A 19,424-nucleotide genomic window follows, 5' to 3' on the forward strand; every position below is an offset into this window, starting at 1 on the left:
ATGGATTTTAAACATGATCCACACACAGCTGCATATAACTTATGTCAGTTGTTAGCGTGAAATTGCTTTTTCTTTTTGATCAATAAACATTGTGGCGAACAGACAGGAAAATTGCTGATTTATTTTGTTTGCTTGCCATGAATTGGGATACCATATTGAACTCCGGGGATTTAGATCCTGCTATTTGCAAAATTAACATAAACAAGTCGCGTAAGGCGAAATTACTACATTTAGTCAAGCTGTGGAACTCACAGAATCAAACTGAACGCACTGCATTTTTTCACAATGACCATAGTCCGCCGCTCATGCAAAACGCAGTGAAATTAATGAGACTGTTTAGCGCGGATGTGGTTGCGCTGTGCTGCATAGCACGCTTTTCTGTACCTCTCTTCGTTTTAACTTTCTGAGCGTGTTTTTAATCCAAACATATCATATCTATATGTTTTTGGAATCAGGAACCGACAAGAAATAAGATGAAAATGTTTTTACAGCAGTCCCTCTCATGAACGGACACCCTTGGGCCATAGCAAAACTGTCCGTACATTGCAGGTGTCCGGTCACGGGAGGGGTGACCACACCACCCCCTCCCCCATACACACACAGAGACACACAAACAACAGCATTGAGTCTATGCTAATCACTTCTTGTGGCTGCTAAACAATAAACTCCTAATACGTTCTGTAAAAATGATTTGTATGAAAAGTGTTGAAAAGAAGAGATAAAATAAATCCTCAAGGCAGTGAACACACTCACCATGCACTGACATACGAAAGCAGCCACACAAACACAGCACAGAGGAGCGTGTGCAGATGCTTTGCAAGAATAAGCTTGAAAACCAGTTTGAATAAATAGCAGCAGATAGAGCTGCATGTCATAATCATGTAATTTATTTTCATCTTGTCTGGCTTTATTGACTGCATGCCGATCATGTGGCATGGCAGTGACTTTTCACTCTTCAGTCGGAAATACACTGTACATAACACAGCTCTCACTCTCCCTCACTAAATGCCTACCCCAAGCCCTGACAACTGATGCTTGGAAATTGTGTGGAAGAGTACACCTCTCTATTTCTCTCCAATGCTCTTCCTGCTGACATGCAGTGACACCGGACACCCCACCGAGTTTAGCCAGCTACCCCTCCACCCCCCCTCCCTCCCTCCCTCTCTCTCTCACTCCCTCCACAGCCATGTACTGTTTGGGGCTGTGGCCAGAGAGGTCAGCTCCAACTGTTCACTCAGAGCAAAACCAGTTGACTGTGTCGTAACTTTTGACAAAGCAAGACAACTGAAGGGTTCACAGATTAGGCAACCGACTCACTGGTCAAGGCTGAGGGGAAACAAGAGTATCTTGTCAATGAAAGTGGTTACACACGATGCTGAGAACTGTGGCCGGTTTTTCACTCTCTTTCGCTCAGGACCTTCATCGACTGTGGTTTCTGTTGTTTACGTCCAACAGACAAGAATAAAGAGCACAGTGCAGTTTCATGTTGGCATCTTCGCATGTACTCCACTCCTGACCAAAACTACCCCCGGCCTCCTGATGGGTACAGTTGCACTCAAGTTACCAGTGACTGTCGTCACGCCATTGCGGCTGTGATGTTTGTACCAAGAGCCGGACTGCTCTGTTATCGATTTTGTTGTGGTGAAAATTTGACGATGGTCTGTCCGTACATTGGAGGTATGACCTGCTGTTGGGACCGAAAATGAGTGTCCGCGTCCACGTTTTGCAGGTGTCCGTTTAAGGGGGGGCAAATATAGAAGGAAAACACTCCGTGCCGAGCAAATGTGTCCGTACATGTCAGGTGTCCGCTCACGCCGGGGGCCGTACATTGCAGGGACTGCTGTAAATCAATTTCGAAAATTTTATTTTAATCATTATTTTTATATTTTTAATTTTCAGAGCTTGTTTTTAATCCGAATATAACATATTTATATGTTTTTTGAATTAGAAAGTGATGAAGAATAAGATGAAGGTAATTTTGGATTATTTTATAACAAAATAATTTTAATTACAATTTTTAGATTTTTTAAAATGACCAAAGTCATTAATTAATTTTTAAGCCTCCATGCTGAAATGCAATACCAAAGTCAGGCCTTCGTCGAAGATTGCTTGGCCAAAATTTCAATCAATTTGATTGAAAAATGAGGGTGTGACAGTGCCGCCTCAATTTTTACAAAAAGCCGGATATGACGTACGTCATCAAAGACATTAATCCAAAAAAGGAAAAAACCGTCTGGGGATATCATACCCAGGAACTCTCATGTAAAATTTCATAAAGATCGGTCCAGTAGTTTACTCTGAATCGCTGTACACACACACAAGCACAGACACACACACACACACACATACACCACGACCCTCGTCTCGATTCCCCCTGTATGTTAAAACATTTAGTCAAAACTTGACTAAATGTAAAAAGGAAGTGAGAATGCTATTTCTAATGGAAGGCTCCATTCTGTTGTTGCAATTCATGTTGAGTTTTCCAAGCACTCTTTGTGTATTGAACATAGGCGGTAGCGGTAGAATACATTTGGTTTGTTTGTTTAAAGTGATTTAATTACCATAAAAAGTCAAAGATAACGGGGATGGATTGGTAGGGCCATGGTTGAGCGGGAAAGTAAAATTGTACAGTAATATGAATGCAGAGGCACAGTTAATGATTTGTTCAAAATACAAATATGCAAATGCCAGTATAGGTTCCTGCTCCAACCAGTGTGTTTACACAGCTTTCGATCGACTCACATCAGGTGAAACATCAAAAAGTAGTTTACGTGCAAACATACAAACGCATGCATGCATGCCTGCAATTTAAATAATTTAAACAACCCCAGTACACTTGATGACCTTGGACAGGTTTTCTTATACACTTACAGCAAAAGATAGTTTTGCTGATCAAAGCGATAGTTAACATTAAAAAACAACATTTTTTTCAATAGCTCACGCCCAAGCATTATATCCCAAAAAACAATCTTTCTCAAGCTCGTACAGCGCATTTCTGGAAAATTCGAATTTGGTGAAGTGCATGTCTGTTTTCACCAGTGTATAGCTTTCACTTTGTATTTATTTTTGTGTTTACAGTTATAATGATCTCAGATTTTATTTTCATATAATTATATCTTGTTTATAGAGATCTGATGAACATGTTTTTCTTTCACTGTTACACAGTGGTCGGAGAGCCAACTGCATCCTGTATGGAATCCTGTACAGCATGGCCTGTGTCACAAAGGTAATATTAAAAACTTTTATTGCAGTAAATGCAGTAAATGTATGTGATCAATCATCTTCATCAGAAATTTTGTGAATTTTTTTTTGCTTTTGTTGCAATGGATAATGCTGTTTATAGACGGTGAGAAAGGGCACCATGAACAGTGTATTGAATGCATTTTGTTTGTTCTTTTTCATCTGTTTTGCTGTGACATCTCTCCTGTCTTGCCTGTAGAATTTCTCGCTGTCTCTTCCTCCCCCCCCCCCCCCTCTCTCTCTCTCTGTCTATGTCTCTGCCTCTCTCTTGCTCTTTCTCTCTTTTTCTATAAATGTAATATTCTTTGGCGTAATGTGTGCACTCTCTTTTGATTGCTTTTCCAACCACCTTAGGCGTTCCTCTGTCTTTCTCATTCATTGATGTACTTCTTTGTTTTTGATTCAATTCTTTGCTTTTGTTTCTTAGTTCACACTTAAATTATTAAAAAAATTGGCCAAGTACGTCCCAGCCTATCGTTTATATATGGTCTGGGTTTTTTTTTTTATCTCCTGAGGTGTACAAATTCAAGAAAACAGTTTAGTGGCAAAGGCCAAGGTTTTTGCCCATAGCTTATGACCAGCTGTCTCCTTTTCTATAAATTACAGGTATGCAGAACTATTTTTTTTTGTTTTCAGCACTTTAACAATTTCTGGGTTCTGATGCTGGGTCGCTTACTGGGGGGAATGGCTACCTCCATTCTCTACAGCGCCTTTGAGTCATGGCTGATCTACGAACACAACAAGGTGGGTGTGATGATAAGTATTGGGTTGACGGGCCCAGATGCACCCATGTTAATAGGAGATTAGTTGCAATTAAGGGGTGTTGGTAAGGACTCATCAGAAGTTATGCACAGAAACATTATTAAAAGTTATTAATATTATTACTTTAAGATTAATATGCACACATGCAATATTGTAGCAGAAAAAATAAATGAAAAATAAATGGCTTTGATTTGCCTTCTTTCTTTGACTAAAATTACCAGCTTACCGTTCATAGGTATAATATAATGTTCAAAGCCCAGTTTGCGTGTACGAATACAAATCTATTTTCTTTCGTTGATCTCATGTTCAAAATGTGCTTTAGCATTTCTGTATCATTGGTATGGTAACGTGATTTTTGACATAAAGAGAATACATTTTTCTTGTCATTGTGTGGCTTCCCGTAGTAATTCCCTTGTTATATGTGATTTCAGCGAGGCTACGAGTCTGATTTGCTGGGTAACATCTTCAGTCACGCTGTTCTGGGCAACTCCTTGGTGGCCATTGTGTCGGGTCTTGTTGCTCAGAAGTTTGCTGACATGTTTGGCTTTGTGTAAGTTGTGACGCTTCCTAAAACTTTCTGCTTCAGCCAAGAGTTTTTTTTTTACGGTACAGTGGTTCGTCTGATGAGGACACCTTCCAAATTAAGGGCACCTTCTGTTGTGTGTGTGTGTGTGTGTGTGTGTGTGTGTGTGTGTGTGTGTGTGTGTGTGCGCTGTTGCTATTGTACATCGCCGTGAGCTCTAGCGAGAAGGGGTGATTAATAAGTGTCCATTATTATTATTATTTTTGTTGTTGTCCCTGTGCCTTTAAATTTTAAACTGAAGTATAGCTGTCATGACAGGGCACCTCCCAGGGGTGCCCTTTGATCACAGGTATCACTGTATTGTAAAGTATTGTTGCACTGATGTCTAACTATCGTCTTATAGACTATGCGCCGAAATGGCTGCGATCTGCTGGCCGATGTGAATGCGTGATGTATTGTGTTTAAAAAAAATCCATCTCACACGGCATAAATAAATTCCTGCGCCTTGAATATGTGCGCGATATAAATTGCATAAAATAAAAAAATAAAAAAATAAATCCCAGCGCTTAGAACTGTACTCACGGAATACGCGCGATATAAGCCTCATATTGATTATAGACTAGACTATTTTCGGCTTTTGTATGTCGTGTGTGTGTGTGTGTGTGTGTTTTTCTCTAAAGGGATACTGTTAGTGACTGAGTAATTTAACTTTGATATTCCTGCTTCTCGTCTATACACAAAACAATCTTACGGAAGTTATCTTATATTTATATCACATTGCTGATTGATATGACAGTTTGATCGTCTTGCTTCTTATCTAAATACAGGGGACCCCCCTTGTAAGACCCCTTGTAAGACCCCTCCATTAAATACCCCTGCCCTTTTAAGACCCTGTTTTCGCAGATTTTCTGTTCATAGCATCTGCAAATTTACCCCATTTTATCTCTCATTTTTACATTTAGTCAAGTTGTGACTAAATGTTTTAACATAGAGGGGGAATCGAGACGAGGGTCATGGTGTATGTGTGTGTGTGTGTCTGTGCGTGTGTGTGTGTAGAGCGATTCAGAGTAAACTACTGGACCGATCTTTATGAAATTTTACATGAGAGTTCCTGGGTATGATATCCCCAGACGGTTTTTTTCATTTTTTCGATAAATGTCTTTGATGACGTCATATCCGGCTTTTTGTAAAAGTTGAGGCGGCACTGTCACACCCTCATTTTTCAATCAAATTGATTGAAATTTTGGCCAAGCAATCTTCGACGAAGGCCGGACTTCGGTATTGCATTTCAGCATGGAGGCTTAAAAATTAATTAATGAATTTGGTCATTAAAAATCTGAAAATTGTAATTAAAATTATTTTTTTATAAAACGATCCAAAATTACTTTTATTTTATTCTTCATCATGTTCTGATTCCAAAAAACATATAAATATGTTATATTCGGATTAAAAACAAGCTCTAAAAATTAAAAATATAAAAATTATGATTAAAATTAAATTTCCGAAATCGTTTTAAAAACAATTTCATCTTATTCCTTGTCGGTTTCTGATTCCAAAAACATATAGATATGATATGTTTGGATTAAAAACACGCTCAGAAAGTTAAAACAAAGAGAGGTACAGTAAAGCGTGCTATGCAGCACGCCGCAACTGCTACCGCGCTAAACATGTACAGGCTCGTGACTTTCACTGCCTTTTGCACTAGCGGCGGACTACGGTCATTGTGAAAAAATGCAGTGCGTTCAGTTTGATTCTGTGAGTTCCACAGCTTGACTAAATGTAGTAATTTCGCCTTACGCGACTTGTTAAGACCTGCTTTCTCAGATTTTTTTCCAGGTCTTAGAAGGGGTTTCCACTGTATAATAGACAGAGTTTGCCCTTTCTCTGCAGCTAGCAAAAATGTTATTCTGTGTTCAGGAGCAAAAGGATTTTTTGCATTGTTTCATTGCTCTGAGTCATTCTAATCTAGGGCTTGATCTATTTTTGTGGGAGCAGTTATCTTATGAAGAATATTTAATAAACAGCATTGATGTAGCCTAGGGTTAGGTGAACACTGCTGACAGTAACAAGCAGTGAAGTCTGGCAACAGCTGCCCTTCCAACACTGCACACACCCATATGATGCAACAAAGCCCTCTCACACACACACACACACACACACACACACACACACACACACACACACACACACACACACACACACATACGCACATACACACACACACACACACACACACTTTTTTAAGACTTAAACAATATGAAAAAATCAGGTCCTAAAAAGGAGGAAGTGTTAAGATGGGGGTGAATACAATACAATTAAACTTTATAATCTCAACCTGAGAAATTACATTGTGGCTGACAACTAGCTACAATGAACATATGACACATCAACATTATTAGCAATTCTATCACACACACACACACATTCCCAGGCACATATATATGCACACAAGCATGCACGCATGCACACACACAGACACACACACACACACACAGACACAGACACAGACACACACACACACACACACACACCACGACCCTCGTCTCAATTCCCCCTGTATGTTAAAACATTTAGTCAAAACTTGACTAAATGTAAAAATGACAAGCAAACAAGCAACATTCTTTGTGCAGTACATCTGCAACAAAACTAAATATTGTTATGACAATTCGTTGCTTTTCTAATTTGTCTGTGACTGCCCGGTGTACACCCTTGAGATTTGGCTTCGGGGTGTGGAAATTAAGGGCCCTTTCTGTTTCTTTATATAAGGACTATGAGTGCCTCTGTATCATAACAAGATCATGCACTGTCAAATACTTGCACACGAGAATTGCTCCAGAACTAAAATATTATGTTTCATGACTATAGTCCAAACGGCAAAAAAACAGGACAGCAACTTGGTCACACTAATGTGAAAGGTTTGATTTCTCTCATCAGGGCTCCTTTTGACGTGTCCATGGCGGTCCTGGGGGTGTTGGTGGTGGTCATTATCATGACCTGGTCTGAGAATTACGGAGACAAAACCAGCAACTTCAGACAATCTTTCACCACGGCCCTTAACGCCATTCGTACAGGTGAGACTCCAACAGAGATGTCGGCCATTGCTTTAGTGATCTGGTGTTAGACTTGAAGAAGAAAGACGCCCTGTTAGCATTCAAAGTTTGTGTCACTCACCTTTACAGTGAGACTTACTGATACAGTCGGACCTGCACTGGTGACCTCCTTTCTGTAAATACCACCTGTCGAAACAGCTACCCCAAAGGTTCCTTGACAAATTCATTTAAATAAAATTCACCTTTTCATGGCGACAAACTGTCTATAACAAGCACTTTTGGTCAGTCCTTGGGTGGTCATTATGGACAGGTTTGACTGTACATGCTTATCTAATAATAGTTAATACTGTACTCTGTGTTTCTTGATGTTTATGGTATTCTGCCTGAATATGGTTTAAAAGTACGATGTTATTAGATAAGCTGAAACTGTGCATCTTGCATACCAAACTTTTGTACAAATTGTTTCGTCAGGCAGCCGCAGATATGTAGAAGCAATGATTACAAGGTAGGGAATATGTGTCTGCAATTCAAACAGCTATGACTTTGAACTTATGGAACTCTTAGCAGCTCGGTTAATATGTAACTCATAGTAAAGAGCATAATTGTAAAGTTATGATGTTGCGCTATATAAATGCTCATTTATTATTATTATTATCATAGATGTGGAAGTAGAGTGCAAGTAGCCATGGCAGATACTTAAGCATGCGTTATAAATGCAGTGTTGGTCCAAGGCCTCGGTCTCTGGCGATGGACAGTTACTTTCTTGATGTGATGCATTGTTCTGACCCTTGTGTGGTCGATTTTCTGATAGTGTTGACATGTGGGAGTTATTCTGACTGAACAATTTGTTTAGTAGCCAGGTCTGTAAGACCTATGCATATTTTCAGTCCAGGTCAAACTTACCTATGGCCCTCTTAGTCTGGGAACAACACTGTAAATGTTTTCATTTTCTTCTCATTTCTTCTCCAGACCCCAAGATCCTGTGCCTGGGCCTGATCCAGTCTCTGTTTGAGGGCTCCATGTACGTCTTTGTGCTGGAGTGGACCCCAGCCTTGACCCCAGTGACCCCTAAGGACGACAAGATGACGGAAGACGGGCACCGTGGGGTCATCCCTCACGGTCACATTTTTGCCGCTTTTATGGTAGGTTGAGTTTAGATCAACTAAAAATGTAGTGTTAGAGTTTTCTTTAATATATCTTTCGGCTGAGCGTAACATTTTTAGACATTCTTGATACATTTTCAGTGTCCAAAAATGTCAGCTCGGAGCTGAATGATTGTTAAGAAAGTAATGGCAATGATAATGATAAGAAAGTGAGCACTGTATAGACTGAACATCAGATCATAATGTTCCAATTAGTTTTGATATAGTTAAATGATAAAATGACAGGTAGTTGGCTGTGGACCAAAAGACAATTGGATCTGTTTTAACTGTGCATGCTAAAGCTGATATGAATTAGCCCAAAATCCCCTTGCAGAGTGCAGGCAGCTTCTTTTTTATTGAATGTATTCCATTGTTTTACCGCTACCTTTGGTTACAGTTGTGTGGGTAAAAGAACACAAATAATGAATGCAAACATTCCAGACGGAAAGATACCGCAGTTAGCATGATAAGCACATTTACACAGCTTGATATGATGTCTCGATGATGTGAAATTGTGTTGTTACCTACTGTTAGCATGGTTGATCAGAGGCAGGTAGAGATGTGTCATGATTGCATTGTAGTTATAGTGTGTTCTTTGCTTATTCACAGGTGGCCATTATGCTGGGGTCATCAGTGTTCAAACTTCTGTCCAAGTACACATCTGTAGAAAGCTTTATGAGGTGAGATAATGGATTTGTTCTTACATTCTATTGTTCTGGAGGTGGCTGATATGTTGACAGTTCAACTGGTTGGCGTTGTTAACACTTTGATGTTGTTGCCGGAAAGCTGGATGGTTGATGTATTTTCTGGGCTTGCTTGAAATTGTCATCCACCCGTAAGCTTGGATCTCTCTTTTATTTCCCGCTGAACAATGCATCCTTCTGCTATGATTGTATTTCTTTTTATTCCAGGTTCGTGCTGTTCCTAGCTGCCTTGACCTTAGTGACACCAGTAATGTTTCCAGGGGTAAGAGGAATGAACACAAGCACAAACACTGACATGCACACAGATTTTAACACACACATCCACACATACACACACACATCCATGCACACAGATGCACGCTCATGCACACACACATACATAAACACACATCCACACACTTACAAACACCCACCCCCCCCCCCCCCACACACACACATCCATACACACAGATGCACGCTCATGCACACACACATGACACACATACATAAACACACATCCACACACACACACAAACACCCACCCACACACACACACTCACACATATGTACACACACACACACACATATGTACACACACACGCATGACGCACTGATACACAAACATTCATAGAGTATACACACACACTCCAAGTGTGTTTGAGTTATTTGTGTTTCTTTTTGTTTATCTTTTTAAAGTGTGTGTTTCACAGGGATATTTTGTTTGTTTTCTTCTACACAGAACCAGCTGGTTGTCTTCATAGGATTTTTGGTCTTTGAGATGTGCGTTGGAATTTTCTGGCCGTCCCTCGCAACAATGCGTGGGAAATATGTCCCTGAAGAAAGTAAGTGTGACAGTTTTGACGTTACTTAATTGTTCAGAACTGTGGGCATTGGTACCCCCCTTTTACCCCTTCACTGCCACAGTATAACAGCATTTTGGTATTGCTGTGTGCCAGGGCAAAATTTCGCTTTCTTCGGTAGGTTCACTAACCTGTTCACTGCTCGATCATTTATTGAGATATCTCTTAGATCTTTGGCATGTGTTTTGCTTATACCCTTGGCTATTATAGGATGACATGATCATTGGACTTTGTTTGTGATTGTTATAGTAAAAATTGATATAATGACCATTTTTGTCAAAAATTACAGTTTCCGGACTTACACACACACACATTGCAGCACGTAAAACCACACAAAACACTGCTAAAACTGGTGTCAAACATCAGGTACTCACATTACAGCCCATAAAAGCAAGATCTTTTGGCTGCTAAAAGAGAATCGTAATCTGTGTGGACACCAAGAAGACTTAATTCAAAGGCAACAAAGTGACAGCTGTCTTGTTTTTGTCATGGTGATCAAGAATCTTTTTTGTTTTTAACATTGTTTTATCACATTTATTTTATTGTTTGTGTTGGCTTTACTTAGGCTTGAAAATAAAGTCCATAACATACTGAAATATGTTTTACCTTGCTGTTATATTTTGTTATAATGACATTTTTGTTTTATTTGTATTACAGCACGAGCCACAACAATGAACATCTTCAGAATCCCTTTGAATTTTGTTGTTGTTGTTATACTTCTTCAGGTAAGTGTTTAGTCATGTTTCTTTAATCTTAATAGTCATCCACACTGAAAAGAATTGCAGATCAAAGGTCATGATATTTGTGTTTTGCATCTCAGTTTTCACATTTTGTTAGTGACCACATTTTTAAGATGCAAGTGGGTGTAAGTTGATTTGTAGTTGGATATGTAAGTAGTTACATTTGCAACCTCGGAACTTGAGAAATAAGAGAAAAGAACGGAGAGGGAACTGGTGGTGTGCTAGAAGATGGTAAATCGAGAGAAACAGAAGGTGTGTGTGTGTATGCATTTTAAATGGTATTATGCATCTGACTTTGTGTCAAATAACACACAAATAACACACAAGCTTGTTTTGCTTATTTTTCAGAATTTGTCGATGGGCATGATATTCCAGTGCTGTGTATTTTTCCTCTTGTGTGCAACGGTTCTGCAGCACTGGCTATACAAGTGAGTTATGAGCTGTTCTGCCATCTTTGCTGAGTGCTTGGTTATAGTAATTTGCTTCGCTTTAAGAAACAGCCTCATTCTGACTTTTTTGTCCTGCTCTGTTTATACATCAAGGCATTTTTTTTACTAACTTTTCTGCACAGGTGATTAGAAGAAAATGTTGAGTCAGTTAGTAGCGACAGAAAAAATATTAACTGTTAGCGCATTCCAGGGAAGGGAAGTAAAGCAGAGACAGTACTGCCTGCATGAACTTGAAGAACAGATTGACGTAACTTAAGTTGTGTGAAGACCCCAAGCTGTGGCTTAAACATCTCTGATTATTCAAGGGAAAGCTGCATCATATTTGTTTTTATAACATACTTGTTTGCACATATGAATTTTTTTCTTTGTTTTTCTAACTTGGTATGAAACAGATAGAACAAGATTGTTTCAGCAGTTACTGTTCCAGTTGACTTCAATTCAATTTCAAGTCTTCGTTTACTTGAAAGAAACTGATCAGCTTCGTAAATTAATGACTTGTGTGGGTTGTTGGTGGAACTAGAAAAAAGAAACGTCATGCTTGGACAGAAAACATTTAAAAATCATTATCCTCACTTTTTTCTACAAATGCGGCTTGAATATATTATGGTCGCTTTATTTAAATACATGTAGCGCAGATTTCCCTCAGTTTATCGCATGTATTCAGATGCTTTAGCTTTGTCCTTTGGCTATTTGTGACCCATCGTTTTCCTCATTCTTGTGAGCAGTTTAATTAACTTGTCATAAAACCAGAAGTAAAGATGGGTCATTAGATGGGCAGCTTACAATCAGTACTTTCTGTAACCTGAAGTTAGGTATTTCCTTGATTTCCTGGACCATTTCTCTATATAACCTGTCTTTCATTGGTTGTATTCTTTGACTCGTTTTGCTTTATAAGTTGTTTTTTATGGACCTTGTGCACCTAATGTTAAAAAATTTACTGCTGCCTGCTCTGTGCTCCACAGTTACAGACAGGCATGGGAATTGTCCGCCGAAAGGCAAATTTCCGCCGAATTTGTTTTTTGTTCCGCCGAAAAAGCTCAAGTGTCCGCCAAAACTTGGAGCAAACTTGGAGCTCAGATGACACCAAATTGCACAAATTGGGTTCTTTGGAGAATTTTTTTCCGGGGGAGCATGCCCCCGGTTACTTATTTCAATTCCCATGCCTGTACAGAGTAAGCCATGCATTTGGCTAGTCATTTCCCCTGCAACATATATTTAAACAGGTGATAATTAGAAAGAAATTTAAATAAGACAGTCTCTGCTAATGTTCCAAAATCAACAATGAAAAAAACCACCAAGCGGGGCAAGTTATGAAACATTCAGTAAACAACAATCCCAAATCTTCATTAGATGTTGAATGTTTTGTACATGACTGTATCCTCATTCATTAAGTGTACCGTAAAAGGCACCGTGCTCCTAGCGTACACAATCATTGTCACTGCGTCAGGTCTGTTCAGCTCTTTAGAGGCAATTAGAAAATGATTTTGACACATGCTTTGTTTGGGACACATGCTTTGATTGGGACACATGTTAAAAATGAAGAGTTTCAGGCTGCTTTCTGTGCAAAGTGGGAATTTTTATGTGGACTGAATTATTGGTCCCTTAATTTTCAACAGCACAGCCAATCAAAAAGCGAAAAAGCTGACAGAGAGCTGAGTCATCCTTAGGTATTGTCTTTTTAGCATGAGTTAATGTACAATTTTTCTGTAAGCATGCATCATAGATTTGATATGGCATCCTACATTTTAAACCAACCTACAGATGTAAATTAATTGTTTTGCTAATATCTGCGTGAGTACTGCACATGAATGAGGTGCCTGTGAAAATGTATATTTCTGTTGTCCTACTTACTTGCACTAAAGTATATGCTTATACATGTTTTGGTTTGTTTGTGCTTTGCTCTATTTTGTTAAGTAGACAGTTGTGTAAGTTATGTGTGATTCACACATGTCATAGTATACACATAATTATCAAACCAAACCAATGAATCAACCAGTTACCTGACCAAAGGTACCCCTCAGACACAAACACCAATACAAAATGTGAAACAAAAGAAGGTGTTTGCATTCGCCAACATGTAATTATTCAAATACTTTTTATTTATTTAATTTTTTTTTAAAGAAAAGGAACACTTTAAATTAATGTTGCTGTTTTCCGGTTTGTTTGTTTTCTGGTATTTTATTGTTTGACAAGCTGCTTTAAAAACTTTTTATCCTGTCTTTTGTACTTTAATAATAAAACAGTATTTGCAGTTTATTCTAATAAAAAATAGATAAATAAAGCTAGCACTAAAGGGTTTGCTCTTGTCAGTGTATAACATCATGTGTTTTAAAATGAATGTGGACTTCTTGCTTATTCAATAAATAAACAAATATTATGATAAAATAATATTTCTGTTACTGTTGGTAAAATAGAAGAAAAACAAACACCTTTCTTCCTCACAATTCTAAAGCTTAAAATCGACATTGAGACTTCACCTTTGGTTTGCATTCTCAGTAGAGGGCTAATAGCTGTTGAAGATGCATGGCGGGTTTTGTTGCATTATTGGTGTGTGTTTGACTGTTGCTGCAGACATATCAGTGGGAAATTGTTACCCAAGGTTTCCTGGGGACAAGCACCTAGTCAGCAGGGGGGTATGGGAGAGGTGAGTGGTCAACTGGCCCAGGCAGACTGAGATTTCTCTCCACTTTGTAACATTGTTTTTCCACCCTTTTTGCTCACTTTTTGTGAAGCAGAAATATTTTACGAAGAAATACGTATTCATATATACAATGGAACCCCCTTTTAAGACTTTAAAAAATCTTTAAAAAAAAAGGAGGTCTAAATTTAAAGAGGAGGGAGTCTCACGGAGAATGGAAGTACATTGACAGAGTTTATGAAGAGAAAATCTGAAGAAGCTATTAACCCCTTGACTGCCTTAGGACGGGTATACCCGTCCTGCACTTGTGCATTATTTCCATGATTAGATACTAAAAACAGATTCTTGGTTGAATTTCCTTTAAAAATAACATAGGTTTTACTTTCCTACCTACTGCCTGTTTGGAGCTAGAATTTTTTGTGAATTATTACACCCCGAACTCCAATATTCCCTGGCAGTCAGGAAGTTTTGATTGGCAGCGAAAGGGTTAAGGTCTTACGAGGGGGGTTCCACTGTACTCGCATTGCCATTCCTGCATTCTGCTGTAGTATGAAGCACCAGTGTAACCCCTTTATTTCAGGTATAACTTGGTATGGCTTCTCTGTAGCTGCATGTACATCACAATAAAAGAGACGGGTTCTAGTACTGTCACCGTGTCTCTTTGACTTTTCTGTAACTGTGCATATTCTGAATGAGAGCCTGCATTAATTCAGCTGCCTGCTGTCAGTCAAACCACCAGTCCATGTCAACCTTGTTGGGGCTTTATGGATGCAATGTAGTGCTATTTTTATTTTGGTTTGCAATGTTGCTTAATTCATGGAACATTTTGCTTCAGTCATATCCTTAACTCACTATTGACTGCGTTTCTTTTTTCAGTGTTTTTGGAAATGTAGTACTAAAAGTGGGGAGGGATGTCTCAGCTCTTTTGATTTTTTTTGTAACTGACAGGGGGATTCTTTGATGCATAATATAAAGTGATATTGGTCATCTTGGGGATTATTTCCCTTCATGGAAACACAGTTGTAGAGTCTTGCTGCTTAGTATTCAACAATGAAGATGCTTTTTCTGAAGGAAAAAAAATCTTGTATTTGTTCAGTTACAAGCTTTTTTCTTTTTATGGGGACAAAGGATAGATTTTTAGCCCTGTTGACTGTGAGAATATTGTCAGTTGATAAGATTACTTTCAACTGTACTTTTTTTCCTTTTCTTAAATCGAGTGGAATTTTGTTAGATTAAAGTAAATTAATACAAACAAATATCATATGTCTAACACTTTAACCTTAGTAAACAAAGTTCTAGGTCTCTAACTGCAACCATCCAAAGGCAGCTTTACTTTAAGGGCACGTACTAGCATGAGTGTTATCGGTTTATAAATCACAATATATGTAAATAGTTTTCTATTCTTGTGTACCCTCTTCCTTTATTGTGGTTGTTACAAAACGACTATTTGATTGTTCTTTTTAATTCTGTTTGCCAACTGTACTCAAAGGTGTGTGGGCTTGAAACACTCGTCTTTTTTTTTTTTACTGATAACTGGTTGTTGATTGGTATAAGAAACTTTCATTCATTTTAATTGAAGAAATGTAATCACATGCTTTATGTCATTTTGCCCACAAAACGTGCTTGCAGTAGATATTACAAATGTTTTATCATATGTTTTGTGCACACAAAAATCACATAAAAACAACAACAACAAAACAAAACAAACCTTTGGAACACTGAATCACTGATCTGCAGAGCTTGATTATAGACTTGTTTGTTCGATGATGAACTAGCGTCCGTCTGTAAAGATGTTGGCTTTTGTTTAAGCCACTCAAGCTTATTTGTTTTTTTCTCCAAACATAAATTAATGACTGCAGTAGTGTTATATTCTTTGTAAGTAATACCTTGACCTACTCGTGTGTGCAATTGAAGTAATTGTGTGGCATTATGTCTCATTGGTCTTGAACTGCATGAGCAGTCATTGAAATTATGAAAACGCAAATATATAAGCCACAAGTGTAAGGATTACCCAATAGTTTCACGTGTTGTTTTTTTGTACATGAGGAAATAGAAACGGGCTTGTAGTCGTTCTTGCTCAATTAACTCAAATGTGTTGTGCATGTGTGTCGTTTCAGACTGTATGAGGCACTGCCCAAGAGCCAGTCACTGCCTTCCAAAGCAGCGGAAGCCCTCCAGGTGGTTGATGAAGAAGGTCAAGGTCACAGCAAGTCATTGCGTCTGATTGAGGAGGTGGAGGAGCAGCAGGTGTAAGCATGGAGGCAAGCAGCTGACCATGGAAACCAGACACCTCGTGTTGGGGGACTGCGGCAATTGTCAGAATTGACATGAATGAGGTTTCATGGAGGCTGTATGAAGATAAGAGGTGCAGGACTGATGGTAATCCTGGACTTATGTATTCCTATAATCCCAGTGAGTCTGTACTGGCTGAAGATTCAACATATCAGTTACTGTCAGTGTTGTTCATATTATTTAATGTTTGCCTTGTTAAGAGTTATACTTTTTTTGTTTTCCATTGAGATTCAGTGCATAATTAATATTTACACTTTGCCGCGGCTTTCAACAGCAGCTCATTGTGATACTTGTTTCAAAGTGGCAGTATTGAAAGGTTTTCATCTTTCATTGTTGTTGTGTGAATTCTGCTATTCAGCAGTGGGCAATTTGAATATTGTTGCAATATTAAGACCAATATTCAGGCTTAGGAATCTCACTTTAAATGTAGTGCCAAGTCATTGCCAAGACAGGGTTATTTGCGGAACCTTATTCAAAAACATTGTGCAGCTCTTTAACAGATCTCTACTCAAAAACCTTGAAGTGAACAAACAACATGCGCTGCTGTTACATTCTAAAAAAGCAATGGGAGGGTGGAAAATCAAAGAAGACTGTTAGCTTTTCTTTTGAAGCATAGCAGTGTATTTCCCTGATGAATGATATTGAAAGTCATTTGAGGGAAATGTACCTTTGTAGTCACTATGACACTTTAAAGTTATTATTTCTGTACTAAAGAAAAACTAAATATGAATTAAAACCAACTTTTAACAACAACAAGAAAGAGATTTTTGCTGCTGTGTGTATCTGGAAGAAGAACAGGTGCCATTCTTTTTGGGGGACCAATATCCTAAACAATTTGTTTTGCATGTATTGTGTGTGTGTGTGCATAAGTCTGTACAGCCATGCAGGGTCATAATTAGTGTAATGAAATGCATGACTGTATGTTACTTTTTTTTAATAGGTAAACAGTTGTGATTTTACTCATTTATTTAGTTTAACACAAGAAAAGAAAAATTCTGTATGATAATTTTCCGTCTTCAAATATTTGTGAGAAGAAAGTTTTGCTAAAGAAATATAAACGAGTTTGTATTTTCTAGACAGAACCATTAGATATGATGTTTTCTTGTTAGAATTAATAAGGATTTATCTTATTTTCTGAATCACACAGATGAAAGAATCTCATGTGTACAAAAGCTAAAGCATTTTGGGTTTTATTCCTCACCATTTTAACTTAAATAGAACGCACAGATTGCTTGCTGTAGTTATTTCATTAATGCAGAAATTCTGATGTGAACATTCACTTGCAGAAGATATTACAGCAAGAGAGATTTTAATACTGAGAAATACACAAAATTACTTGTATGCTCATTGTTACTCTTTGGTTCAGCTGCTTTTCTGAATCCTGAATCATGTTGCATGTTCAGTTTGAAAAACATCATCATTAGAATGCATCAGTTTCAGTGATTGAAATATGTGACAGCTTTTGGAGGGGGGGAATAAGTTGCATAATATACTTTTGAGTTATGTCCTGAAAGTTGTTTGCTCGTGAACAGTTAATCGTTTGTACATTCTGAGCTTCTTTTTCTTTTTTTTTTTTAACTCAACAGGGTTAAAATCTTTACCAAATATAAAATGTTTCAGTGAAAGTACAAAACCTGCACTTGTTTTTTTCTTTTTCTATAAACAACTCGGTATTGGCGTTTACTGTATCTGTAAAGTCTGTATATTTTCTTAGCTGAATTGCCACAAACCTGGATGTAACATGCGGGTCCCTGTGCATTGGCATGCTTGAAATTTCCAAACTAAGACAGATACCGTAGAATAAACAAATTTTTTTTAAAATTTATTTTGTTTTGTTTTGTATGTTACTTAGCATTTTTGAGTCACTTGAGAAAAAGTGACTCTATGTAATCGGTCAGTGTTAGTCTGTCCGGCCGGCCGTCTGGCCGGCCGTCCAGCCGGCCGTCCGTAGACACCACCTTAACGTTGGACTTTTCTCGGAAACTATCAAAGCGATCGGGCTCATATTTTGTTTAGTCGTGACCTCCAATGACCTCTACACTTTAACGATGGTTTCGTTGACCTTTGACCTTTTTCAAGGTCACAGGTCAGCGTCGAAGGAAAAATTAGACATTTTATATCTTTGACAAAGTTCATCGGATGTGATTGAAACTTTGTAGGATTATTCTTTACATCAAAGTATTTACATCTGTAGCCTTTTACGAACGTTATCAGAAAAACAAGGGAGATAACTAGCCTTTTCTGTTCGGCAACACACAACTTAACGTTGGGCTTTTCTCGGAAACTATAAAAGTGACCGGGCTCAAATTTTATGTGAACGTGACTCATTGTGTTGTGAATAGCAATTTCTTCCTGTCCATCTGATGCCTCATATAATATTCAGAACTGCGAAAGTGACTCGATCGAGCGTTTGCTCTTCTTGTTGACTAGTTCATGACGTGTGTGTGTGTGTGTGTGTGTGTGTAGGCCATGCATGTGGCAATGCTCCAACATAAACATGCTTGATGCTTGTGAATCATTGTTTTCGGCTGCTTCTTGCATACATATGTGCACTTTGTGTGGAATTTTAATGCTCAAATTCTTGTTGTTACAGCGGTGTCATTTCAAGCATCAACAATGATATATATATATGTATATATATATATATACAGCTAAGCCTGGGATTTCACCAATTTTATGTTGATGCATTTATCACAAAGGCAGAAAGAGAAAAAAACAGTGGCACATAAATTTTAACATTCCATTTGCAGTTTCAATGTATGTCTGTGCAAAAGAGAATTTGTCAGAAGACGGCATAAATGAATTGTGAAAGTTTGAATAAAAATTGTACATTTCTTCTACATGCTGCCATTCTCTTCACAGTGGAACCCCCATTTTAAGACCACCCCTCTCCCAATCCCCCCCCCCCCCCCTCCTCACCCCCAAATGACCTGATTTCCCCCTAGATTTTTGGGAGGCCTTAAGTGGGGTTCCACTGTATTTATACATGGTGTTGATTAATGATAACCATTTTTGTTTACCATACTTGTAATCATCGTTATTGCC

General features: G+C 38.3%; 1 protein-coding gene across 3 annotated transcripts in view; it reads left to right on the top strand.

Annotated features, from left to right (window-relative positions):
* LOC138965013 (molybdate-anion transporter-like) overlaps positions 1-18,196 on the top strand; it is a 30,166-nt gene extending 11,970 nt beyond the window's left edge. Inside the window, exons 3-14 of one of the 3 annotated variants that reach the window (XM_070337137.1) lie at positions 3,166-3,226; positions 3,877-3,984; positions 4,434-4,552; positions 7,460-7,596; positions 8,545-8,717; positions 9,327-9,397; positions 9,629-9,683; positions 10,140-10,242; positions 10,918-10,985; positions 11,349-11,428; positions 14,021-14,093; positions 16,205-16,346. In XM_070337137.1, coding sequence (XP_070193238.1) covers positions 3,166-3,226; positions 3,877-3,984; positions 4,434-4,552; positions 7,460-7,596; positions 8,545-8,717; positions 9,327-9,397; positions 9,629-9,683; positions 10,140-10,242; positions 10,918-10,985; positions 11,349-11,428; positions 14,021-14,093; positions 16,205-16,213 — 1,057 coding nt within the window. In that variant the 3' untranslated portion in view covers positions 16,214-16,346. Of the gene's footprint in view, positions 1-3,165; positions 3,227-3,876; positions 3,985-4,433; positions 4,553-7,459; positions 7,597-8,544; positions 8,718-9,326; positions 9,398-9,628; positions 9,684-10,139; positions 10,243-10,917; positions 10,986-11,348; positions 11,429-13,065; positions 13,117-14,020; positions 14,094-16,204 lie in introns of all 3 variants that reach the window. The other 2 variants (XM_070337138.1, XM_070337136.1) reach the window with 2 other exon arrangements.
* Positions 18,197-19,424: the final 1,228 nt, after the last annotated feature.

Source organism: Littorina saxatilis, linkage group LG4 (genome assembly GCF_037325665.1).
Source record: "Littorina saxatilis isolate snail1 linkage group LG4, US_GU_Lsax_2.0, whole genome shotgun sequence".
NCBI classification, from domain to species: Eukaryota; Metazoa; Mollusca; class Gastropoda; order Littorinimorpha; family Littorinidae; genus Littorina; species Littorina saxatilis.